Source organism: Fopius arisanus, unplaced genomic scaffold, assembly GCF_000806365.1.
Source record: "Fopius arisanus strain USDA-PBARC FA_bdor unplaced genomic scaffold, ASM80636v1 scaffold00062, whole genome shotgun sequence".
NCBI lineage: Eukaryota > Metazoa > Arthropoda > Insecta > Hymenoptera > Braconidae > Fopius > Fopius arisanus.
Window position 1 is genome coordinate 613880 of NW_011887801.1, and position 26697 is coordinate 640576.

At 40.4% G+C, this 26697-nt stretch overlaps 3 protein-coding genes across 7 annotated transcripts; 1 reads left to right on the forward strand and 2 right to left on the reverse strand.

The window, feature by feature from the left end:
• Positions 1-21: 21 nt before the first annotated feature.
• LOC105268898 (inactive rhomboid protein 1) lies at positions 22-24145 on the forward strand. Of its 5 annotated transcripts, none has more exons than XM_011308793.1 (15): positions 22-106; positions 5385-5663; positions 12363-14996; positions 16727-17074; positions 17264-17444; positions 17517-17606; positions 18089-18465; positions 18716-18805; positions 18873-19067; positions 19142-19325; positions 19437-19673; positions 20029-20219; positions 20375-20674; positions 20955-21108; positions 22833-24145. In XM_011308793.1, exons 3-15 carry the CDS (start codon positions 12394-12396, stop codon positions 22839-22841), a joined length of 4959 nt encoding a protein of 1652 aa, XP_011307095.1. In that variant the 5' UTR covers positions 22-106; positions 5385-5663; positions 12363-12393; the 3' UTR covers positions 22842-24145. The 5 variants fall into 5 exon arrangements, with proteins under 5 accessions (XP_011307095.1, XP_011307091.1, XP_011307089.1 ...); XM_011308789.1 differs by having other exon boundaries at positions 16727-16809; positions 16900-17074; positions 20955-24145; XM_011308787.1 differs by having other exon boundaries at positions 20955-24145.
• On the reverse strand, positions 6848-10547 carry LOC105268897 (uncharacterized). Its single transcript, XM_011308786.1, has 5 exons — positions 10447-10547; positions 10302-10338; positions 9969-10208; positions 9447-9651; positions 6848-9375 (listed from the first exon to the last, which is right to left on the reverse strand). The coding sequence occupies exons 3-5, from the start codon at positions 10057-10059 to the stop codon at positions 9129-9131; spliced, it is 543 nt and encodes a 180-aa protein (XP_011307088.1). The 5' UTR covers positions 10060-10208; positions 10302-10338; positions 10447-10547; the 3' UTR covers positions 6848-9128.
• LOC105268895 (cytochrome P450 9e2-like) lies at positions 24126-25965 on the reverse strand. The gene has a single exon (XM_011308785.1). It carries the CDS (start codon positions 25798-25800, stop codon positions 24289-24291), a length of 1512 nt encoding a protein of 503 aa, XP_011307087.1. The 5' UTR covers positions 25801-25965; the 3' UTR covers positions 24126-24288.
• Positions 25966-26697: the final 732 nt, after the last annotated feature.

Genomic DNA, 26697 nt, shown 5'->3' on the forward strand with positions numbered 1-26697 from the left:
AAAGTTTTTCATTTCGTTGACAGTTTTTCCGGCTGTCTTCTCCGGCAAATCCTGTGACAGATTGATGTGAGGATTATAACGCGGCTTGTTGTCATCGGTGTTACACGTAAGTTATTCATCAATTACACATCAATTATTATTAATTACGAGGGCCAATTGGGGGAACGGTTTATTAGAATTTTTGTGGAGTACACTAATGCTGCTGTGTGGTTGTTTTATTTTTGAAGAGTCGACGTAAAAATTGAGATCATGCCAAATCATTGAGCATCGAGTGCTGGCCACTGGCCAATGCATATGCACAAGTTTTTCGTGCATGTCGTTGTTCAAAGTTGTACATCGATAAATACAACATCCGTGGAAAATCGTTGCCACCAATTTCACGGGATTTTTAACCCTCGGTGCGTCATACAGCGGTAACGAAGTTATTGCGGATGTAAATTGAAAGTTTTTTTCGGCGAGAAAACTCGCGGGATGCGGTGGGGGGTGGGTGGGGGGTGAGGGGAGTAAATCGCGCGTTGAAAAAACTATCGGAAAACACGTTTCGAGGGGTCGAGAGTGATTGGCCCGACTTCACCGTCAATCCAATTGTTTCTGGTTTTTCTCGTATCCGGAAATTTTTCTACTCGAGGGATTATTAAATCTTCTTGCTAGCAATTAAATAATTTTTTTTTTTTGAGGGGTTTCGTTGGGTCTTGGTGATCCAGTTATTTGAGGTATTCCTCCCTTTTTATTGACGAATTTATTTTCATCCGGAATAAAACAGTAACCCATGGATTTTCACGACTTCCCATTATTTTTATTATTTTTTTACGCAGCTGTAAAAAATAGAATTGAATTGAGGGTTCGATGTCGGTGCCTTCGTCTTATAATTTTTCACCATTTATTATTATAAGGGATCTCGCGAATTTTTTTTTCCGTATAAATTCACCAAAAATTTTTAAAACATTAAAAAATTCATTGAATTATCATAAAATCTGGAATTAACGATCTGAACTGAATTATTTCGTATTGGGACATACGCCGGGTTCATTCCGTGCAGATTGACTTGATTTATATTAATTGAAATAATTTTTTTCCACCGGTTAAACAAATCTAATTTAAATCCATTAATCTCTCCCGATGACAGGACTACCTGCGCCAAAAACAATTGGATTGATTCAATTTCCGGAAATCTCCCGAGGTATTTACATCGATCGGTCGAGTCCATACCAGTGTAAATCCATCTTCAGATTGAAATACCCTTCACCCATTCGATTCATTACGATATCATTCCTTCGAATAGCATCACTCTCCCGTTTTTCCCCCCTGGTTATGATTTATCCCACTGCATCGTATTCAATTTCCCTGGAGTTAGCATGACGAATGTCCAATTGCCAATCCCTTCTAAAATTCTCCAAGATCTCTCATCTCCACCCCCAGAAAAAAAAACTGTATGAGATTTCCCCATAAAAATCAAAAATCAAAATCCCTCAAAAAATTACGAAGCATCCGGCAAAAATTGCCGCATACCAAGGGACCAATTCCGCAATTATTCCCAGATTTTTTTCTCATCGCAGAGACCGACGATATCAGATAGGACGTGTCTCACAATCGAGATGATAAAGAGCTTTCTCGAATAGATTTGTTTACCCCACGGGCAGATGAAAACGAGGGTAAATACCCCGAGATGAAAGATACAGAATGTGCACAGAGATTTGACCTATCAATACGAGCTTTTGTCGGTGAATTAAAAATCAATAGAGCTGTATCGTTTGGATAGGCCTCGTCTATAATAGACTTCAGTCGTTATGTACCATCAATTTCAATTGATTGTTGGATTTTTTCCGATGGCTACGGGATTACGGATTCTTTGTGCTTGTCAGGTGGAAAAAGGGGTGCAGGGGGAGGAAGAGGAGGAAGAGGAGGAAGAGGAGGAAGAGGAGGAAGGGGATGGAAGGGGTTGGAAGGGGTTGGAAGGGAATGGAAGGGGGTGGAAGGGGGTGGAAGGGGGTGAAAGGGGGTGGAAGGGGATGGAAGAGGATGGAAGGGGAAGGGGGTTAAAATTCACCTCGAAATATTGGCTAGTTTGATGGCCACTGGAGGAGTGCTTTTGACAGGTCGGTGAAGGCCCACAGCTTTATATCGAACCAGTTGTGCTGGTGATTCCCACAAATTTGAGGTTCCAGTGATGACAATGTCTCTGCTCTCGGCATAAACTCGTATGGAATTATCAGTTTATGGGTACATGCTTTATTGACTACTTGATTAAGTCAAATTGAATGCCGGGGAAATTGTTTCGTCGACCTCTCAATTCTGGTATTTTATGTTCCGGGTTAATTGGTGAAAATGAAGGTTTTGTTTAATTAATGAATTTTGGTGATACTTTGGCAAGTTGCTGGGGAGTTCTCGGTTACATAGATCTTCACACTCGAGCGTTAAAGTTAGGGCTATAGGAAATTGACGGAATCGCATGTGGGTCTTGGAAAATGAAGGGATTCGACTCTGGAGTCACGGTTTCTGGGCTGAGGGTCAGGGGAACATCCGATTGAGAATGTTTTTGGTGCTCGTAAACCCGTGCACCGGGGGTTACTCGGGGATTATTTCAGGGGATGTTTCCGTGGGGTTAAAAATCGATAGAACAATTTAGAGGTTTCATGAAAAATTCACGTTCTATTCTCAGGATACTATACAAATTTTATTGGAATTCCAGAGAATTCAGGTTTTTAATAAAATGTCAATACATTCCTCTGAAGGAATTTTTTGGAATAAATTGACTAATATAAATTCCACATTTCCTCCCTCCAAATTTTTCAATATAGACTGAAAAAATATGAGGGAATACTCTCTCAATAATTATACAAAAGGTAAATAATAATAATAATTGTAATGATAAAAAACGAGTAGAATGAACGCAGAAAAAATGAATAAAATCAGCGCGTCCTGGGGTTAATTGTGAGATGAGGCAAAATAATCCATGAATTACTTTCTGGATGACAGAGTTTTCTCTCATGGAGTTCTCCATGGCGATGACGTCCAGGCCCAACGATATGAGCCGTGAAATGTAGGTTGACAAAGTATACCGAATCGATACGGCTCCAGTCTAACACTTCACCGTTGAAGAATAGCTTCAAAGACTAGTTTGAACTTTTGAAATATCACTTAAGTAATTAACCAAAGTGGAACGAGAAGAGAAAGAAATATTCTCAGGACAAAACCCGAAGTGGTGAAACTATGGCGAGTCATGAATTATCATCAGGAAAAAAAGGACAAGTCAAACAATTTAATACCAATTCCTTCTCCCAAGAAAATTTGATATTCAAATAAAATTAATAATAATTTATAATAACCATCAATAATTAATAATAACCAGTGATTTATCCAAGGACAAATGCCAAAAATCAATCTCTAAAGCCATAGGATAATTATTATCAAGATCGAAATGGAAAATTACGTTTTTCTCTCAAGTAAATGAACCCATGAGAGGAATAATTATTTTTCCTCAGTGCAACCGCTGGTACTCCAATCCCTCCAATCAATCCCTCAAAATCAATTGACATCTGATACATCAACTCGATGAACTCAATATTGCCCGGAGGAAATCTTATAAAATCCCGCCACAATGCTGGATTACATGAGCTACTCAAAGTCTTGACTGAAAAGTGGAGAATCGTGTCTCAGATAACCATCCGGGTCCAGCGAACGTTGAAGATACTGGAGAAGATTTAGGGTCAGTCGTCAGAGCCTACGAACACTGAAAATCACTTCCACCCGTATTTCTCATTTCAAAAAATAAATAAATAAATAAACATTCCGCATCGGCTGAGTTCTTCTCCCCCGAAGAAAACCGATTAATAAAAAAATGCCCGGAATAAAATATCTCCACGCAGAAAGTATAATTGGGGAGACTTCTGGACAATTGAGCACGGGACAATTATCCTTGGCGGTGGACGTTAAATCTCTTGAAAAAATAAATAAATAAGGGGGAATATCGTGGCTTTGGTCGTACAGTCACGGTTTACTGGGAATGGAGAGCTAGCGATAGGCACGATTCACTGGCACTAGTAAAACCGATGCACCACATTCCCCGTTGTGAGGGTTAAATCTGGGGTGACAAGGGGGTAAAGAGGGCATTCAATTGTGAATTCACGGCTTGTGCTCTCCCCTGCATTTTGCTGATAGGACATTAGGGTATTACAACCCTATCCAGGTTTCGATCAATCCGCCAATTCTCGACACCACCTGACGGCCATACCCAGACCTCATCACGTTTTTATCCCGAATATTTTTCTCATTTGCCCTCATTGCATCTCAGGACTCTCCTCAAAAATTGAGACATCAGTAAACAACTTCAATGCAATGATTCGTCAATTTAATTGAACAATGAGATTAATAACGAGAAATGCTCCTTTCACTTTTATTGAATGGGAAATAATTTCCGTTGTCGTTACACTCTTCTTTCTGATCAGGGGAAATATTATTCGCGAGAGAATTGGCTCAACTGATCTCATGATCTGCGACTGTCGGCCCGGTTTACAACGGGTACACGAGAAAGTATTGGATTATTCTTCTCAATGTCGAAGACATTCTGAGGCTCTCGGGTCGAGTCTTATCTATGCTAAATCCGGATTTAGCAATCGAGTGTTTCACAATCCGCGAGATTATCCTACTTTCTATGAGAGAAAAAAATCATCCGTTCTTACGTGTACGTATCTGCAATCTCCATTGGTTTTCGTTTGCATTCCAGACCACTGAGAATTCTCAGGGAATTCCGTACCGGATGGCACCTGAAAATTGCTCTCGATTTTATATTTATTTGTGTAATACCATTTCACTGACTGCAATTTTCTTTTGAAATTTCTTTCATTAAGATAAAAAAAAATTGTCAAACATCAGAATTTCTTCGACAATTCGCGATTTTTTGTATTAAAATTTATTTATATTAATTGATAACTCGGAATAATTAATGAGCTCACTTTTTAATTATCACGAGATTTCCGAATATACCAATTAAATAGGGAAATATATGGGGTGAGTTTCATTGAAAGCTGGGGATTAAAAAATTGTTTTTCTTCACACGTTTATTTATTCTTCGGAATACATGCCACAGTAGTGATAGCCTGATCACGCATTCCCTAACGAGATTCCGACTTTCATGCAAGCCCAATTATCTTGTCCATCAAAATGGAGCGGGAGTTAACCAGATATATCGATCCCTCAAAGAAAAATATAAGGGATTTCCCTGTAGCGTGCCAGGTCGAGGCTAGAGTGAAATCGATAAAATAAAAAATAACCGATGTGCAAACATCTGCGAGTAATTACAATTCCCATCGCAATGCGTGGACTAATTAATTGACGGATTGATTGATTAGTTGATCGATTGATTAGTTGATCGATTGTTGTTTCAGGAATCTTGTTATGCGTAAATCCGAGGTAAACGACACGGGGAAGATTCACTCTGGGATTCTGGAGGGATGTGATTCCAAGGAGGGATTGGCATCTGGCGGGACACGTGCTGATAGTGAGGTGCTGACCGATAACAAAGTAAAGGACGTGAGGTACGTCGAGATTGGGGTAATTTCGAGGTACGAAGGTCGGTGAGCACCGAGACGGGGCGAACCACCCCGTTGTCTCGGTCAACAATTAACAAATTTTTCGTCTACCAACGTCGAACAACCGCAGAACAGGTAATGATAATTACATAACTGATTAAATCCTGATAATAATAACCACAGAAAATTAAAATTATCAACATTAATGCCGTACAATAAATTACCGTACGTATAATAAATTTTAATTCATGTCTAGACCCGCGACATCAAAATCCAATCAAAATTAAATTTTTTTATTATTCCCAGAATTCTTATCTTTATTATTTATTTTTATCAAGCAAGTGACAACAATTGTCCTGCAATTTTGGATAATCATTATTTTTTTAAAATGTATTTCCATTTTTTTTTAATGCATAGCAATACACTTTACAATTTCTTATGCATGATTTATTTATGCAGTACGCGGAAGACTGCATCATGAATAGTTTTCTGTCTGTACATGGAAAGAAATATTCCATAAAAGTTACGGAAGATGTCACGTAATCCGAGATGGGGAATCGTTTTCCGGCAATTTTAGTGGAATTGAAAATGGCGGAAACCAATATATTCAGACAATTCTCATGTTCCACCCGACAAAGTGCGAAATATTATTTTTAATAATTCATAAATAAAAATCGTAAATTCCCCAGTTATCAATAATAATATAAAATATTAATCAATAATCGTTAATAATTGCATAATTAATAATAATAGCTGCAAATAATTTTTTTATTAACACTCAACATTAATAAATGAAATAATAATTTTTTTTATCCGAATTGAAGTGGAATTATTATTATTATTTCTATAAAATGATTCTCAATTATTTTTGTATAGAGTTTTGTCTAGGGATTTTAATCCCCTAGAATTTAAATTCAATGGGAATTATTTGGGTCATACCGGGGCGTCTAGGTGCTGTGCACATGGGGTCTGGGTGGAAATTTATGAAATTAATTTCCTCGGTACATCACCTTTATTTAATGGTGGTGACCGGCACCCGACCTCCTGAAGCATTTAATTTTTCAGAAATGGATTACTCAACTGTTGAAACTAAAATTAATTAAACAACTCATTACTCTCATCAGTATCCTAAAAAAAATTAAACAAACAACAAATGAATATAAAATAATCATCTCTCGTGACTAGGTGCATTGAGGAATTGAAAAACATTTTTTACTTCAACTCCAAAATGAATTAATTATTGCCAACAAATTTATTCCATTCAATATTTAATTCTCATTGATTCAATTTAATTTCACAAATACGGAATCATCCTCGCAGATGAATAATTCCGTAAATCATTTAAAAGTCAAACCAAGTACCTAGAAGATGAGAAAATGATGGGATCAGGATAAATTTTACTCCCTCGATCTGGAGTTATTGACGATTGAAAAACTTCTATTTCACGTCGATGGTCCGCAGTGAACACTTTCCAGGTTTCCCATTATTCCGACAGTAAAATAAAAAAATCCCACCAATTCCGCTATTGTGGGGAACGCCATAAAAGGAAGTAAAATTCACCATAAGCAAGATGGCGACAGGATAAAATGTAGCCGACGAAGGTAGTGCTGGATCCGAAAGTTTCACCGGATTCCTCCTTCCCCTTGGCATTCACCATTACTCGAAATTCCCACATATAGAGTTCCACATGAGGTTTGTAACTCCGAGGAAGCATATTTGGGTCAAATTAATTTGCTTGAACCCCTGAAAATACTGCCAAGGTAGTTTCACTCGTCCCTTTTCAAGCTTTGCCCTATAAATCTCAACTGTTGTTTTTCCGTGCGTTAATCTACAAAATGTCTCCGCTAATTTCTCTCCACAATTCATTCAATCGACGAGAACTATTTATAATAGTTAAAATCAAGTTGTCCATGCAATAGCAGCACTCGACAATTGCCAATCCATTGGCTGCAAATCAATGACAATTATCAGATCGCAGGCTACTGAACCTTGACTACCCCATAATTAATGACATTCATCCATTCACCGTCTGTCATCGATTAATTCTCCCCAGATGACAATTGACCCGGCGCTTCTCCGAGTGCAGAATTCCTTACTCAAAACGAATTTCCTCATGATTGCCAGTGATTCCCCTGAACTTTCAATTCAATTCTATACCTGCAGCTTCAATTAATACACACGAATAAACCCGACGAACAATGACTTTATCATTAAAATAAATGATTCACTCGGTGGACGATGCCACCATGCCCCGATAAATAATCTGAATCCCGAGTATTGACTTCCTATAACTTCCCATAACTTCCCATAAATTCCCATAACTCCCAATAACTTTCCATCACCTCGTAACTCCTCTGAAGGTACCTAGAGTCCTCCACAAAATCTTGCACTCCTCTGCTGTTCTCCTCAACCCAATATAAAATGAACCTTGCAAAATTGAGAAGCCCAACGACTACCGAGAAATTTACACCCCCTCTCAACGATTTGAAATACAATTGCAGTGAAAAGCTCCAAGCGAATCCATTGTAAACAACCATTTGTCAGTTTGAGAGCAAGCGGTAGCCCAGTAGTTGGCCATATCTTCCACTCTCCCTATGGCTTTTCTCACCATTTTAAAAAATCGTTGCCCTAGTTCATCGGCTTGTACTCCATTCGCAGATTTCAAACAATGCCAAAGGGTATTCTGATCCCCCAGTGACTTCCTGCATCCTTCCGTTGATCAATTCCCCTTTATCCTTCTCTCTTTCCTCTCGCCTTTGTGTCATTTCCGATCACAATCATTGTAAATTCTCTCTTACCCATGAGTTGCCATCGTTGCTATCGTTGCTATCGTTGCCATCGTTGCTATCGTTGCCATGTAGAAGCTTCTTTCCGGTGAGTATACAACAGGAACCAGACAAGAACCTGGGAATCGCGAATTTTTCACCGTCCGTGTTTCTACGGGAAATATTTCTTTTCATTTGTTTCTCCATTGAGATTTTCTCGGTATATTTTTTTCTCTTAATACTTGCTATTTCGCTGTAAGAATAAGGGTTAGTCACGTTTTTGGGTCATGCTACGTGACTCGAGGGGTGTCCGAATGCTGGTGCTCGATAACTCTCCTCTGAATTCTCCTTCTTCGAGAATTTTCTCTCGTGGTAGACGTGGCACGTACATCGATTAGTGTACCTCTACCCCTTGCACAACCCTTCCAATGGTTTATTCCAACTACCCCTCCCATCCCTTTTGTTTCAAACAGTCAAATTACTCTTGTAAAAAAAGAAATGAGATTTCTGTTTCACTCGATAAACTCCGGACTCTCGCTTTCGTCGTCTCCTGTATTTTTCATTTAACTCCACGATCAATTCGCTGAATACAATTTTAATCTCTGAATTAACGAAATAACTCGACGAATGTATTCCCCTTGGTTTATTCGCTCATTAATTTTTATCACCGGGGGATTCGGTAGCTGTGTGAAGCTTTTCTCAAATGGCAAGAGATTTTTTATTTTTGCCATTTTTTAAATTCCACTCAGCCAGAGGAAGTTGGAGATGAGTTGCGCTCGTTGTCGGAAGTTAAATTAAACCGCAATCGTTGTATTTATTCGGTAAAAATGGATGCTCATGTGAGGAGGAGTTTGGATGATGGTAAAATATTCTGGGGTCTGCACAGCCGCCAAATTTCCGACAATGCAGCTTCCGGATTTGCTGTTATCCTCAGGTAATTTGGTTGTACAGAGCTTATGACGATGTAACCAGGAAACCATACGGGTTTAGTGCTGCCATTTATTTGTACTTTAGTGAATTGAAATCTGCCCATTGCTGGTATTTTTTTTTTCTCACCACTCGGTGGGGATTTATCCACGGGTCTGGAAGTATAAATAATGTCATCATGAAATATTAAAACATTTCGGTACTTTCTTATTGATCTTATTCGTACGTGGAATAGCCAGAGGGTTCGAATTTATTTCTCACTGGTGGAAGATTGATGTATTGGGTTGAGTCATCGAATTCTTCATTGCTCAAGGTATCATCTACAGGACCGGCGATATTTTCCTCACCGTTGGATTCTATTAGTGGAATAGTCCTCTGGGTTTTGTTGGCGGTTTCTTTAGCCGAGGAGTTGTGGATGGGATTTGCGGAATCTGCAGAATGTACAGTGGATTATTATTTTTTTCCTTTTGCCTGATCCCGAGAATATTTATACGGTACGTCGTGGACGCTGATAAACATCACTCGAGATTCCCTGGGAGATTTCTAGGAATTTATTTGGGTGATGGGATATTTTTACGAGACTACGGTTTTGGTTTGTCGAAATCCTTCATTCTTGGAGCAATTTATTAGTTTTATAATTAATTAGGATATTAATATTTTGAGACGTGTATTAATGACTGGATTCAAGAAAATTTTTGTGAATAAAATTGATAAAGTCTGCGAATGCCCAGAAATTATTGATATTCACCGGAAGTAAAATGGCGAGAGTCGGCAAAAACTTTGTTAAATATATTGGAAGGACTGAGAGAGCTGAGATCAGCGCCATCGAGATCAGACATAAGAAGAACTTCCGCAAGGATTTCTGGTTCCGGTCTGGTCACCGTGCTATCAGGCACAGAATTTTCCGATGTTGTTTTTATCTTTTTCAGTAGATGAGAGAATTGCGTCCTAAGGGTATTTCTCCGATGTTTATTCGCACACTCGCGCCCTGAAATTCCCAGTGATAATCCGATTTTTATCTCCAGTTCGTGGAGGAAAAAAAGAAAAGCCAGTTGAGAAAATAAAATGAGGAAGGAATTACTTCTTTTTCGCTGGGTCTGATAACGATGATGCCAGGGCTAGGAAGAGCGACAACTTTTATATTGGTTTTTTAGATGCTATAACTTGAAAATTCATGGGGACATTCCACCGTTAGTTATAATGAAGTCCGAGAAAGACATTCTTACTTTTTCCAGCGATTCCACTTGGCCCTCAATATCCCCATCATTCCCATCATTTTCATCATCTTCATCATTTCCATCATTTCCATCATTTCCATCATTTCCATCATTTCCATCATTTCCATCATTTCCATCATTTCCATAATTTTCATCATTTCCATCATTTCCATCATTTCCATAATTTCCATAATTTCCATAATTTCCATAATTTCCATCATTTCGATGATTCCCATCATTTCCATCGTCCTCACTCCTCTCCAGGTGATCATTACAATTCTTCACCTTTTGCACATCCCAGGAGCAGCCGCAGGTGTCACGTGTCACCAATCCATGACTGTTCCCTCAAATTGAAAAATAAATGATCAAAAAAAAAATCATCACCAGCCCGTCCCAGTACTAATGACCTCCTAGTATTGAATAAACCGCTAATTGCCAACTACCCCATAAATTCCCTAAGAATTTCTCAACGATTTGACAACTCACGAAGACGTCGGAGCATAACAACATTTTTCCACTGGAGAATCTTGCCAGTACGAGGACCTCACCCTCGAGCTTTCTCCCCTGCAAGTGGGTCGAGATTTTGGTTTCAGAGAGACACAATTGTATCTCACCCCCAACTCCCTCATTCGCTCCTTCATCTTTCCCCGGTAACTAGAAATTTTTACCCCAAAAATTAACAAACAACTTTGCTTTCAGTCAAAAACTCCTCACTCATTTGTTTCAACTCCCTAATTGCAGGCACCTTCCCTCCGAAGACGTAAAGTTTTAAAAAAAAAAAAGAAAGAAGATAAAAAAAGAACGTACAACTCCACCCCAAAGTACTTTCCGGATTAATTCAATCCATTAACATACATTCCCCAATCCCTGATGAACTATTCCATTAGCTCGGGGTTATACTTCTGCAAAATCCGACTGCATAATTGATAGTAACAAATACATATTCATCTGATGCTTACGATTAAAGGTATGCCTTTGAAAAGAGTTGGCTTGCCATCCGACAAACGTAAAAGCCCCTCAGACATTTCCATGTAATTATACCACCCAATTAACGAGAATTCCCTGATTTTCGTGATAAAAATTCCATCCATCACCCGATGTGATTACAATAATTCCAATAATCGTGTAATTCTAGACAGATGCACTACGTGGACGGCAATCGCAATATTCCCCGGTATTAATTAGCAACGATTAATTTCGACGTATTCATGCATCTGACAGGCATCACGTATTCCTGGGCTCTCGGTGCACTTGTGAGTCGTCACCGATGAATTCTCCTGCAGGTGGTGGTTATTTATTGGCTCCAGAATATCGTAGTTTCTCTAATCTAATCGTGTTATACGTTTCTGGCATATGGAATAATAAAAACAACCGGTTGAGAGATAGGGAGAAATAAAAAATGGCGATATCGTTTTCAACCTGTGATAACCGGGTTGTCAGGGGCTTATGTTTGGCATTGGAGTACAGGGCTGTTTGTATTCTGGGGTCAGTTGCGTAAGTCGCACTGTGCAAACAATTGTTCACGCCCCTAAAGTCTCTTAATTAACTGGCGGTAATTAACAAACGTGCACAAGAGCCACAAAGCTGTTGGATGTACAAGTTACGCGGTAACTTTGAGCTCGAGGTTTCGTTCTTCAACTTTCCTGGGGTTTCTTCTTGTTTCAATGGGATACGAACTGAATTCTCATTTACATCATTTTGCTGAATAAAATTAACTGATTCCCGTTGGATAATTTATTTATCCCAGATATATCAATGGTCCAATACAAAGATAAATAAAATAATGCATAATTTAATGTCTTGTATTGATTCTCCAGTTTTTTTTTTCAAACAATTATTATTACAATTATTTGTTTAAGAAATATTTTTGAATAAAAATTTTGGTAAACAAAGTGAGCGTTAAAGAATATATTTTCATGTCGCAGATGTCCTGACAGTGGGCCGCAGGCCACCAGAATGCCGACAGACGACGACTATGGCCGAAGAGAACCTCTCCTGTTGCATCAGCACTCTACCTCACAATTTGGCGGAACCCCGTTGTACCCAGGATCAGGAAGTACAACCGGTGCATCAAATTCCCCGAGTGTTACAATTGCACAAAGTAGTATCAGCAATAGCAGTGCTGACATTGGAATTTTATCAAGCTGTTATCACAAACAGCAAGAGCCACGAATTCATTCCTCTGTTTGTGGTAATCACAATTACGATTCAAAATGTACAATTATCAGTAGCAGCAGTATCAGTAATGAGAGACAAGTACCGAGTGAGCCAGTTGGCTCTCTCAAGATGGATTACGATAAATCAGATTCACAGAAACTCGAGGAAATATCGAGAGGTGTGTCATCGTGCTGCGACAGATACACACATCAGGATCGCTACAGTCAATCCCTGTCGACGTCATCCCCCAGTAATCATCATCAGTACACAGGACTGCAGGGATTGCAGGGATTGCAGGGATTGCAGGGACTGCAGGGACTGCCGGTACACCAGAGCGACAGATACGTTTTGCAGAACGATCAGAGAATACCCACCTCGAGTGATCGTTATCAAAACGAAATTACACCGTCATCCAATGCAAAGAGTACAGCAACGGGTGATTATGCTAACGCCGGTGTACTCTCCCTATCAACACCGAGTAAATTGTTCTCACCGGAGAGCTTTCCCTCACCCCCATCACCCGCTCCCGCCAATGATCGTTTTATACCACCACCACCTCTATCCCCAAATCCCAATGAGAAATACGCATCAACTCAAAGTCTCTCTAATTATCCCCCTAATGACTGTACAGTACCGAGCTCACCGACACCTAGAGATCGATACGGTACAGCACCAGCCTCACCAATGCTCAAGGACAGATTCTCATCGTCAGACAGACTACTCGTGTCCTCGAGTAGCTCAGGATGCCACGATAATAGAGATCAACGATTCAGCACATCGAGTGAGCGTCTACTATCGACTGGCTCACCAGTACAAATATCCCACCGCGACAGCCACTTCCAGGGCCAGCAAATCAAGGATCCCAACAGATACACCATCTCCACGGAGAAACTTGTGTCATCATCACCGGTGCACGCACCAGTTCCTGAGCGTTTTGCTGGTAAATCCAATGAGAGATTTGTCGATTCACCGATGCATGATCGGTATCAGAGGCAGGAGCGATCGGAGAAGGATTTGTCTGGTATTCACGACAAGTACTCAACCCTCACCACTTGCGAGAGGTACCTGTCGAGCTCACCGAATCCCGAGGGTGCCCACCAGAGGTACGCCTCCACGGAGAGGATTCTCGGTGAGTCCCAACAATCGAGAAGATACTCATCAGACAGAACCGACAGAACCGACAGAACTGACTGTCATAAATACTCGAACGAGCGATGTTCAAATACTAGCTCACCGACACCGGTATCCACTGAGTACTGCAGATACTCGGGCTTTCAGGATGTACCGAGCCAGTCACGTTACTCACTCGAGCGTTTCAACGATCTCGCCCTCCAGAGATACACACAGTCCTCACGTACCAATGACAGATTCAACGAGCGCGCTTATCTCTCGAGCTCATCACCATCCACCCACGACGGTAGACTCATATCAGAGCCAAGATATCCAACAGCCTCCACTGAGCGACTCCTCGTATCCTCTTCCCCATCGTCATCCGAGAACAGCCGATACCTGTACTCAACCTCGTGCACAACATCCGAGCGTTTTATACAATCGCCAACTCCCGACGCAATTCGCTATCAAACTATTCAGAATCAAAATTCCAAAAATGATAAGTTCATTCAGGTATCGAAATCTGTGTCGAGTTATGATCGATATCAGCTCACTAATCCTGAGCATTATAATCAGGATCGTTTTGTCGATCGATACAATTCAAGTACAATCGACAGGTGCCAAAAGAACGAACGATATCATGGCAATATCGAGCGTTATTCTCCGATCCGGAGTATCGGTGACAAGTACCTGTCACTTCCAAAACCGAAGGACATATTTTCGGGGAGAATAGCCACGTGCTCTCCGGTCAACACTGGCAATGATCCACGATATGGTAATGCCACGGGTGTCGGTTACGTGCCACCACATGCTCACACCCCAGTGGAGAGATACGTACCCCAACCACCACCTGAGGTACTCTACCCCGAGAGATACGTGGACAGGTACATATCAGCTGTTCACACACCAACCGATCGTTATGTGCCAGCTGCTGATCCTGGGGATCCGTACATGCGTCGAGATCTTGGATTTCATCATCACTATCGGCTACCACCACCTGGATATCCCTATCATCAGGGAAATTATCGATTTCGCGGATTCGCGTATCCCTCGCCTGGGAGGATATCGGGGAGTCCTGGCTCCAGCAGCTCCAGCAGCTCCACTTCAGCTCAGAGAGAATTCTCCACGTCGCCTCTGCTGAGGCCCAAGGTCAGGGGGTCTACCATCGACTTCACCAGGAATGGTCACACCTGCTGCGGGGAAACCGGACAGAAGAGTTGTTGTCAGGTCAGGCGGTCTCTACCACCAGCTCTACCCTCCATTCCTGCTAGTCAGACCGCACATTCACCCTGGTGATTATTTTATCTATTTTTCTAAAAAAACACCTGCAATCTTCCTGAATATTGAAATTGAAATTGCAGTTTTCCCCCAGAAAAATTTCGATCCTCATTATAAAATATCTATTGAGAAATCGTTAAAAAAAAATTCCCCATTACGTTGATAATATATAATAGAATAAATGATAAATTGTCCAATTTTATTGCTCGTTCATTAGTATCAGTTAATCATCAACTCTCCACGGTTTCAAGTGATTTATGATGTGTTCCTAACGGTTCGTGATGAATGCACTTGTGAAACCATTTACCGGTGTTGTACAGATAATTTAAGCCCGATATTTATGCACTGGTAGCGGACAAAGTTGAATTCAAGCGGTTAACTTAGCATACAAAAGACTGCACCACCAACTTCGGTACTTTATTCTCCGTTCGAAAGAGCTGTTATACGTGTGCTGATGATATTTTTACCGTCCAATCGAACAACAGTATTAATTAATTTTCATTGGAACATCGTACGAATTGGTATTGTAAAATGAGTACTCCGTATTCTGACATTAACAGAGAACACAGAGCCGATAAAAATCTGCACCGATAGCAGAAATAGATGGGAATAACATTCGGAATAAAATATTGAGACGTAACTTTATCCGAATGTCCCTGGTAAAAAAGCCCGAAGGACACGAGCACTTGGTGAATTTTATTTTTTTTACCTCCAGGTCATTGACCCCCGAAGTAACATATCTTCCCTCAAGGTTTCCACTGTACTCGTTTCAATTCCTTTCTCTTTTCCCCACCAACTGACTCACCATCGTCACAACATGCTGAGCACTTGTTTTATCTTTATTTTCCGTCTGTTTTACGTTTTTTCATCTGGAACCCGGCATTAGTGCCGTCAGACTGCGTCAACACAGCGCGTATTTTTCCATACCAACAGCTCAACATTTCCATTCAAAATATTGATGAAATTGGTGGAACTATAGTTGGGTTGTCAACTAAAAACCGTATTACAGTGTATCTGTGGGAGTCTCACTCATTTTGCGATGTAATCGGGATTTTCTGATAGGAGATAAAATGTTACTGGCACACAGCACGGAGTGCCTTCACTATTTTACCCAGTGTTCCGTGATTTCCAGTTGTATCGTCGTTTAATTTACGGATTTATCTCGCATTCACTGACAACAGTATGTGTAAAAATGGAATTAACTGGTTATAATCAATGACAATTGGAGGAGCGATCGTTATGGATAAACCGGAGTAAGTGTTGGTTATTTAATTGCCATTGGATTTTACTCCACCTGCTACTCGAATATTATCGAAAGCTCATTTTTATTCGCTTCAAACTCATTCATGAATATCTGCAACGAACGATTATTCCGATATTTCAGCCACCAGTGAAATATCAATCCTCACTCCATCGAAAATCTTTCAATTATTCGCGTACCTCGGTCAAATAACAATGCCACTATAATTGTTAAAATTTTCACGATCGAGAATTGGTATCGAAAAGTGCGAGTTAATTCTCCAAAATATCTGAATCATTCCGTCATATTTATATTATTTTATATGAATGAAAATGGTTTTGCCGAGTAACTTCGGAGTTGTGATCATGAAATTATAATAGCAGCCATACAATATTCATGGAAGCTGTTGCATTCTCCGGGTCTCCTTCACCCAAAAAACATCAAGTAAAAATAATGCCGAGGATAGAGATGTAATCCAGTGAATTTGATTTTGTATAATTTCAGGCAACAATCCCCGAGCTCTGGCACAACTGGTACCTCGACGATCTCGTCCTCGGGGGCTGATGGCGAAAGTTCACAGAGTATTGGTATGTACGCCGTGGGAAATACAAACAGCGGTGGAACAACTGACAAACCAATAACAACTGTACCAACGATATCACCTTCTGTGCCTTCAGCTACCAATCATGGATCAACATCAATCAGTCCATCAACACTGGCTATTACGAGGAGTGTCTCAGCACCAGCGGGACCAAGGCCCAGTGTTGAGACTGGCAATTCAACCAGTACTGGATCAATTGGACAGAAGCCACGATTAAAAAGAAATATAAGTCGAACCGAGGCAATCAAAAAGTGAGAATCTCTCCATTTTCATTAAACCTACATTTTCCCGATGGAAACGACAAATTTAATCTCAAAAAAATTTGACAACTCGAGATTTTATGTTCTTGATAACAAAATAATAATAATTCATTCGCGGCTTGATAACTGGATTTATTATGAGCCGATGATTGGAGAGTTCTGAGTGATTTTTTTTTACAGCTACATTAAACGGGAGACTGCAACGTTTTTCGGTGTTGATGAGGAAACGGAGAGCCTAGAGCGACAGAGATGGCTGGACAGAAGGAGGCGAATGGCTTCTCGAAAGTACGGTGCTCTGCTGCCCGAGCCAGTGGATCCTGACATCACCAAAGATATACCAGACTCCACGGAAATACCAGAGGTATGACGCCATTATCACACGTCCTATTCACTGTAATCTACGATTGACATTAACTGATGGATTTATTTTTAGAATATTACCCTGCGACGATGGCAGCAGCCAGTCCGAAGAAAAGACTCGGTTGCACGGATGACGTTGTCAGGACTTCATTACGTCGTCGAGGTCAGTATTTGCATGGAGCTGTAAAAAAGAAAATTCGTAAAATAGAGAAGGAGCGGGAAAAATACAGAAGAGATTCATTTTCTTTTATTAAAAAATATCTGATAAATATTTATCAAGCCTCTTACACGCACTTGAAATATTTTTATCCTTTCCAATTTAACGTGAATAATAAAATAATTCAATACTCCAATTCCAGCGTAATTGAATTTTGCGATTATTTTGAAGTGCACAACTTTTCATTGAGTTCTGAATCAATTAGCCTATTCAAATACCATAAAACCATTACGTATTTACCCAGCAAACCATTCGAGATTGTTCTGAGTTCATCTCAGAGATTCTAAATGAAATAATAACAGGTGATGTACGTTTTGATTTATTCAGGTGGATGACGTCGTAACTACTGTTATCGCGCTGCAATATTCGAGCGTTATAAGTTCAATTAGTCGACTATCCCTTATTTACGTGTATTACCTTCATTCCAGAGTCTTACTCGACAGCGTCCACAGGAGAGATCCGAACCACAACCGGAATCCCGTAGCTTTCCACCCAGTGTAATTTCATCGTTTCCACCCACCGATGGCATTACCTCCGACAATGATGAGCACAATTCTGCCGGGGATGAGGAAGAGGAGGCATTCTTCCAACGACCACCACCACCACCATCACCGCCACCACCACCACCACCACCTCCTCCTCCTCCTCCTCTACCCTCGACGACGCCTCATCAGCAGTCTCAAGTTTCTGAGCAGGGCATCGGAGAAACTCTCAAGAATGAAGACATTTCCACCACCGAGGCTGATCATCTTGACAGTGGAACCAGATCCACGGAGCGTATCTCTGGTGCTCCAGAATTCCCCAGGTAATTTATGGATAAATTTACTGAGGATTCAGTGTTTCATGCATGAGTGGAAATTATTATTATTATTACAAACAACCTAGAGCACTTTCTTTTGATAATATTCATATATGTAAATGTCGTGAATTTTTATTAGAGCTCGATTGAAAAATTATTGGCTATCCTTCCGGCATTTTGTACCGTTTGATTTTGTCAGTGAATGAAATGATCACATACATTAATCCCTGACTGTTGGAAAAATCAATCCTTTTAGATTTACATCACCAAAGAAGGAAGGCCCATCCGTAGACGCCCTACCCACACGTAGAGCACGATCAATTGCAAAGGATCATTACACCTCCAGGTACATGTGCATCCGAATATTCCACTCACGTGAAATACCATTTTTCTTTAATAAAAAACTCCTACAGAACAACGAATTGGCGCAGGTCAGGGCAGAGTGGACGGATTGAGGGTGATGCATTGAGCCAACAGCAAGACGAAAGTGTAATACTGAGGCGAGACATTACTGGTGGAACTAGGATATCGTCAAGTACCATTGACCGAGTATTCGACAACAGCAATAGGCGACAGTATGGCATGGGCATCGTCGGCCGATTCTTGGGGTTAGCAGATAATCTTAATTTATTGAACTACGGGTGATAACTATATAGTGGAGTAATCCGTTTTATTTCGCCAGGCGATCATTTCGAAAGAGCGTGGCACATAAACCCCACGTGAGGAAACAGCTGGACGATATTGAGGACCACAGGCCGTATTTTACGTATTGGATAACCACTGTGCAAATTCTCGTGATGATTATTTCACTCGTATGTTACGGCTTCGGCCCTGTTGGAATTGATCTCAATCATAGATCAGGCTTGGTACGTTCATTTCATGAATAACGTCAAGCCTCTATTTATTTTCCCACAATCCACGTCCATTTCGTATTGATCAATTTAATTATTATCATGTCACAATATTTTGTGATTCAGGTACTCGTTACGAGTCTCTCTCTGCAGCAAGTTGATTACCAAGAGCCTGCGAATTTCTGGATCGGCCCCAGAGCAGCTGATCTCATTCACCTCGGGGCGAAATTTGCCCCCTGCATGCGGAGGGACCTCAAGATCCTGAAGGAGATCGACGTGTGGCGGGAACGAGAGCGAGACACTGCATGCTGCATCAGAAATGATGACTCGGGATGTGTTCAATCCAGCAAAGCAGACTGTTCAGTAAGTACTTCTGGAATAATATATTCATGACCCACTAACAATAAATCAGGTGCTTAATTGCTGGTTATCTTAAAATGGTGCTATAATAAAAATAATTTCTCCATGCGAACCAACTGATCCGGGGGATGAGATCAACTCTAGCGGTAATATCAATCGAATTATAAAGAAATAAATTGCACTAGCATGAATGAAAAAATTGATGTTGTGAATTATTCTGGGGGAGAGTGAGAGCTACTTTGCTCGAATAATTTTCAATTCATGAATGTGAAAGGGAAATTTCGAATATTCAAATCCTAGTCTTCACTCTCTTCCACGTTAATGCCTCAATATGAAGGAAAATTATGATAATCCCCAGAATACCATATCAACGTGGAAGAAGTGGGTCCCAGGTGACAGTGGACCTGGAGGAAGAATAAGCGGATCAGTCTGTGGATTAGATCCGAAATTTTGTGATGCACCAGCGAGTATTGCTCCGTATGAATGGCCAGACGACATCACCAAATGGCCAATCTGTCGTAAGATGAATCCCTTCAGTCAACGATTCAGGTAATACCCCAATATTTTCCCCTGTCCTCTCCCCAACGATTTTAATAACTATTAAAAATTACTGGACGCAAAAAATGGATAAATTACTAATTTGAGATTTTCTATTGATATTTTTTATGCGTATTTTTCTATTATGATAACACATTGGATTTCAGGAGCAACAATGGGCATCCCCCGAGCAATAGCAATTTCCCAGTGGGACGTTACAAAGACAAAATGGCTGAGCACATGGTGTGCGAGGTGATTGGACATCCCTGTTGTATCGGTATTCACGGAATGTGCAGAATTACAACAAAAGAGTATTGTGACTTTGTTCATGGATATTTCCACGAGGAAGCCTCATTATGCTCGCAAGTCGAGTGTCTGCATGATGTGTGTGGAATGATTCCTTTTTTGCATCCTGAATGGCCGGATCAGTTTTATCGGCTATTCACTACCACATTTCTTCATGCTGGGTGAGTGCACACTTCCGATTTCATGAGAATGGAAAGCCAATTTGCGTTTTCTTGACGTATTACTTGAATAGCCACATAAAGATGCACATGGAAAAATCTCCACCAAAAAAAAAAACTCACCCTCCGATTTTATTCGTTTCTGAGGATTTTATAATTATTTCTGAGATAATTGCCTAATGGAAAATTTCGATTGAAAAGAAATATCAATTTTTCTGGAAGTTTCTCTAGGTGCATTCCCACGAATTTCTCCAGGCAATTGTCGAATTGTTCCGATTTTCAGAATTTTCCACTTGGCGATAACAATCCTAGTGCAGTACTACCTGATGAGGGATCTGGAGAAGTTGACGGGATCCCTGAGGATAGCCCTGATCTACTTCACTGGAGCCCTAGCTGGGAATTTGGCGAGTGCGATATTCATTCCATACAGAGCAGAGGTAGGTCCAGCAGGTGCCCACTTCGCCCTCCTGGCGACATTAGTCGTGGAGGTACTGAACAGCTGGCCCATGCTGAAACATCCCCGTCGTGCCCTCTCAAAGCTCATAATTATCCTCGTGGGGCTTTTGATCCTGGGCATCCTCCCCTGGGTGGATAACTACGCACACCTATTCGGGTTTATCTTCGGTTTCCTGGCGTCGTACGCTCTCATGCCTTTCATCACATTTGGCCACTACGACAGGCGTCGTAAGGTGATCCTCATATGGATCTGTCTGGTGGCCATTCTCAGCCTCTTCGCTCTCCTCATTGCCCTCTTCTACAACGTTCCTGTATACGAGTGCGAGGTGTGCAAGCTATTCAATTGCATTCCATTCACCCGAGACTTTTGCGCCTCCCAGAACATCAACTTCAAGAGAGAGGAACCCGTATGACATATGGGGCCGCGGTTACCAGTCGAGCGAAAAGTACCGTTCGGCCCACAAATTTACGCTCGCTATACCCCAGACATCATCATCCTCGTTATCACAATATTTCTCATAAATTCTTGAAAATACACGACGGAGACGACTAATGAGACACCAGTCTCAACTGATTACACCGGGAGAAGTCATTTATTTCGATCGAATAATCTCGCTGCTTACATTAAACAATTGATATTTATTTCATTCAAATAAATAATTTCTTCATTTTCCAAATTACACGAAATTGACGGCTTCGATTGAATTATGAAAACTTCTTCATTGGAATTAAATAAATGCTCGGAAAAAATATTCCAGAGAGTTATCGAGTAATGAATGAACAAGTACACGTTTAGTTGATTGAAATGATGTATTCGTCTGGGTGTATGAATAATCAGGAGATAATTAACAAAGTCGAGTGCATCAGTGTTTTCCAAAAAGTATTTTTAACAAGGTATAAATATAGTTATCACTCTCGACAGTTTTCTTCTACTGCCATTCACTTTAATATAATAAAACCATGAAGAGGAGAATACTCTGTACGATTGCGAGAGCATGCAGAGACTATTGATGCCTTAAAATTAATCAACCGTTAATGAGTTGTAAGATCTTGTAGACTGGCGATGAATTTGAGGCAATGTAAATAGCCAATCGTTACGATTAATAACGATAAATACATTGGAGCTTCTGAGGCTGCACAATGGTTACCAGTTACCCCATCTTATTATCACCGATCCTACGGTTTCTCTGACTGTTCGGTATGATCATAATTGTTCAACCACTCGTGTGTATCCCCTTTTATTAATCAATAAATCCCTGTAAATACCTCAACTACACTAACATGGCTATAAGCAACGACTTAAACTGATGTAAACGATGTGAAAAAAAAGGCAACGTGTATATGTAATATATTTTATATAGAAGGAAAAAAAGTAAATGGCGTGATGTATCGCGCACTTGTGCGACTCTCTTCGTGAATGTGTGACATTGAAAGAAAAAAAATACGAGTAAAGGTGTAATTTTCATATGTAGAACGAACAAATCCTCGATAAATTTAAAAGAATGTAAGTTTTTTATTAAAGACAAATTATTGCAGTCGACTATGATAATGGCACATTGATATAATCAACAATTAATTGTATATATCGAGTCCGAGGGGGTGATGGATTAAAGTATTAACAGCAGATAGACGTGTGGGAGGTACTAACGAAAGTGGTTTGAGTGACTGAATACTGTAATTATATGAATGTATTTTATTATTACAGACGGAATAATGTCACAAATGGGAAATGGACAGGTCTATCAATTGAATAATTCATGAAAGTGGTGTAGATTCAGTTCCATTTTTTTTGGAATTGAATCCTTTTAGTTTAAACTGTAGGCTGCTGTAACTGCTGTAACGGGTATTACTGCGAGGGAATGTAAAGGAATGGGGGTAAGTTAATTATAAATATTGACAGTAGTTAAAAAAAACAATTTTCAAGTATAAATTACACGAAATGACATGTGCCACGATATGAAAAAATTAAATCAGAATGATCCATAACGTTTACAGAATACGTATATTATCACTGCGTGTAACGTATAAAGTACTAACTTAATGATATAAATTCGCCCTGAAGATATAAATATTCATTGACCTATTTTTTGTTTTTTCAATCATCGTCATTTTGTCATTTGTATATGGTACTCATAGATCTTGGAGTTGAAGGATAAATAAATATATCATCAAGGTTTAAGTCTTACTGGATATTTATTTGTTGATGAAAATTTTATATGGAGAACTTCATGATACATTAATTATATTATTTCAACAAAGCTGACATGTACATTGAAATATATATTTATTTTAAACGTATGGGACAACGGGGTGTACACAGTGACATGGAAATAATTAATATTTTCAATTGTTAAATGGCGACCAAAGAATTAAATTAAAAAGAGAATGTACATTTTGAATTTGGTGTTCTGGACAAACTTTTTCGTGTTGTTATTGAGATTACGATGGAATAATAGAATCAAATCGAACGCTTAATCACTGTAGCTCGTCCTCATGATCTATTGCCCCTGTTCTCTTCAAGTTGACAAGAAAAAAAAAAAAATAATAAATCCTATAGCCCAATGAATTAATTGAATAAAAAAATAGTGAGAACACGAAAGAGTTTTTCTTACAGCCCGTTTAAACTTCATAATCATAATATACAATGACAACCACCAAAAAAAAAAATTAAGAAATAAAAATAGGCACCTTCTTTATGTATTATGCATCTCTGTACAATCGCCCTATGTGCAACGGTTATTCATGAATAAAACGAAATTTGTGGAAAATTATCGACAAGTATTCCCAAGTGAGTGTAGCACCGGGAGAATGCGGCCCTCAGTGTAAATACTTTAGCGATTAATCAACATCCAGAATGCCTTTATCAGTTGATTGAGCCCGAACTTGAATTTTTTTTTTTTTGACGATGTATATTTTATCCCACGTGGATATCTCTTCGATTTCTTCAATTTCTTCAATGTTCAAATTAATGAATATTATTTATTATTCTTATCGTGAATAAAACGAGTATAAACAAGATTTTATTGTCTCAATACATCACCTAATTAATAATCATTAAAATTCATTAAAATTCATTAAATCCAATCCCATCGAATTCCCCAATTTATTTTTATTTTTTGACAATTGCATTTCTATGAAAAAATGGAATGAAATATAGATATCTATATATTCCTGGGCTCCATCGACACCCAGAAGCCGCCCTTGGCAGTCATCGCCAGGGACTTGGTATCCAGCTGCAAAGGCAGGATCATCTTCTCCCCGATGGTGAGATTGCACTTGAGAACGAGATAAAAAATGAGAACCTTCATCTCGAGCAGAGCGAATCGATTGCCGATGCACATTCTAGGGCCAGTGCCGAAGGGATAGAACGCGGGGGAGTGGAGCAGCTTGGGATCCTCGATGAACCTCTCCGGATTGAATGTTTCGGGGTCCGTCCAGTACTTGGGACTCATGTGGAGGGCAGCGACCGGTATCCATATACGATCTCCAGGTTTCAGGAGGACGGGATTTTTTCCAGGTAGCGCAGGGGGTAATTCAAACTCTTTGGTGCATATTCTGTCGATTGCGACTCCAATGGGGTGCATCCTGAAGCACTCGTTCACCAGAGCATCGAGGTACTTCATGCCATTGATGGCATCGTACGTAATCTTCTGATCGCAGAGCTCTAACGTCTCATTGATTTCCTGCTGGAGCTTCCTCTGGACGTTGGGATCGAGAGCGATGTGGTGGGCGACGAAGCACATGGCTGAGGAGGTGGTTTCAAAGCCCCCGAAGAAGAACACAAATGCCTGGGATACCATATCCCGGATACCGAGGACAGGGCCCTCTTTGTTATTCCTCGTCTCCATCATCAGTTGTATCATGTCCGGGCGGATGATTCCCTCTTTGTCTCGTGCATCGATCGTACCCTGGACGAGCTCCATGAAGAATTCGTCGACTTTCGGGTCGAATACCTTAATCCCCAGCGCTTTCGTCAACCTAGGGAACATTCGCGATAGTTGCATCTTCACTAGGGCCGATTTTTGGAAGATACTCATCTGTTTCCCTAGGAGGTAGAATTCGTTGGTCGGATTCTTCATGGAGTCGACTGCGATCCCAAAGGCGCAGGTTGCAATGACATCGGTTGTATATCGACAGAATAAATCTTTCGTGTTGTAAGTGACGGGCGTTGAGGATGTTTTCTCGACAATGTGAGCGACGAAATTCTCCGCGCAGTCCGACATTAGCTTGAACATTCCCTTCATCTTGCTGGAGGTGAACGCTGGACTCAGAAGATTCCTCATCTCTCGCCATTTGTCACCCTTCAGTCCAGCCAGATTATTCCCGAAGAGGGGCTCCTGCTCTGGGTCCACTATTGTCGTACGATCGACAAAATGATCGAAATTCTTGACACCGATGCTCTTGATCAGGTCAATATCCCGGATCACCGTCACGGGAATTCGAAACAAATCGTAGAAACCGACATACTTCGCCTCCTCGTCGATGTCGTACATTTTTCGAAACATTTCGGAGAATGAAATACGCCCCAGCAGCACTGGTGACATATTTCCAACCAGGGGATATCCTCCATCGTGGATTATTCCGTTTTTCTCGAAGAAGCTCTTCCTCCGGAAGGTGTAGTACACCGCGCAGAGGACCCCGACAAGTGCCAGATAAATCCCCAAATATTCCATTGTTTCGTTTAATTGGCTGATTGTTTAATTAATAAACTGCAGAAGGTGTTGCTCTCGCCGCGAGCGATGACGGCCTGATACTGAAGGCAGTAGAAGTTCCGAGTGCGTTTTAAATTTCAAGTGGCGAACAAGGACAAACTCTTGGGAATTATCAGCGCTGATGCAATGGCGTGTCTATTCGCTATATGTATATACATTTTGCAATGTATGTGAGTTACGTATGTATTTAAAAACCGTCTGTTATATAGGGACGTGTCAGCAACAAGTTTAAAATTCGCCTGGGGCGTCATTTCTAGAGATTACGAGTCAATCGCGCAATGACCGTTTATGGACATATCAATTATATCAATTCAGTCAACAGCAAAGTCTGATAACGAATGTATCTATGATGATGTATGCGTCCGTCACTACTGATGTCTGTGACTACTGATGTCCGTAACTATAATACAGTCAGCATAAGTTTTTACTTCCCTGGGTACCCCCACTCCAGGTAGTTACCACTTGTAACCATTGCCCCCACTCCTAAAATCGATGTTAAAAGTTACGCTGACTTCAGTATACTAATGTCCGTAACTACTGATTGCGTAGAGCAAAGAGGATTGACTAAGGTAGAGGCTCAGTTCTGGGGGTTTGAGTAACCCCAGCGGCATCGTAGTATTGCACCCCAAGAAAGGGAGGACGCCACACGCAATGGGGGTGGCTGCCCCTCAGCCGACTCGGTACTGTCTCAATAGTAGTGCCGCTGTCAAAAGGACCAGTCGACGGGATGAATGTTATTTTCTGCGTTACGAAATTGATATTCACTGGAATTTTTCAATTTTATAGATTCACTTAAATTTCATTTTCAATTTGAATTTTCAAATTTCCGTGAATACCTCCTCGATTTTCATGCCCTCC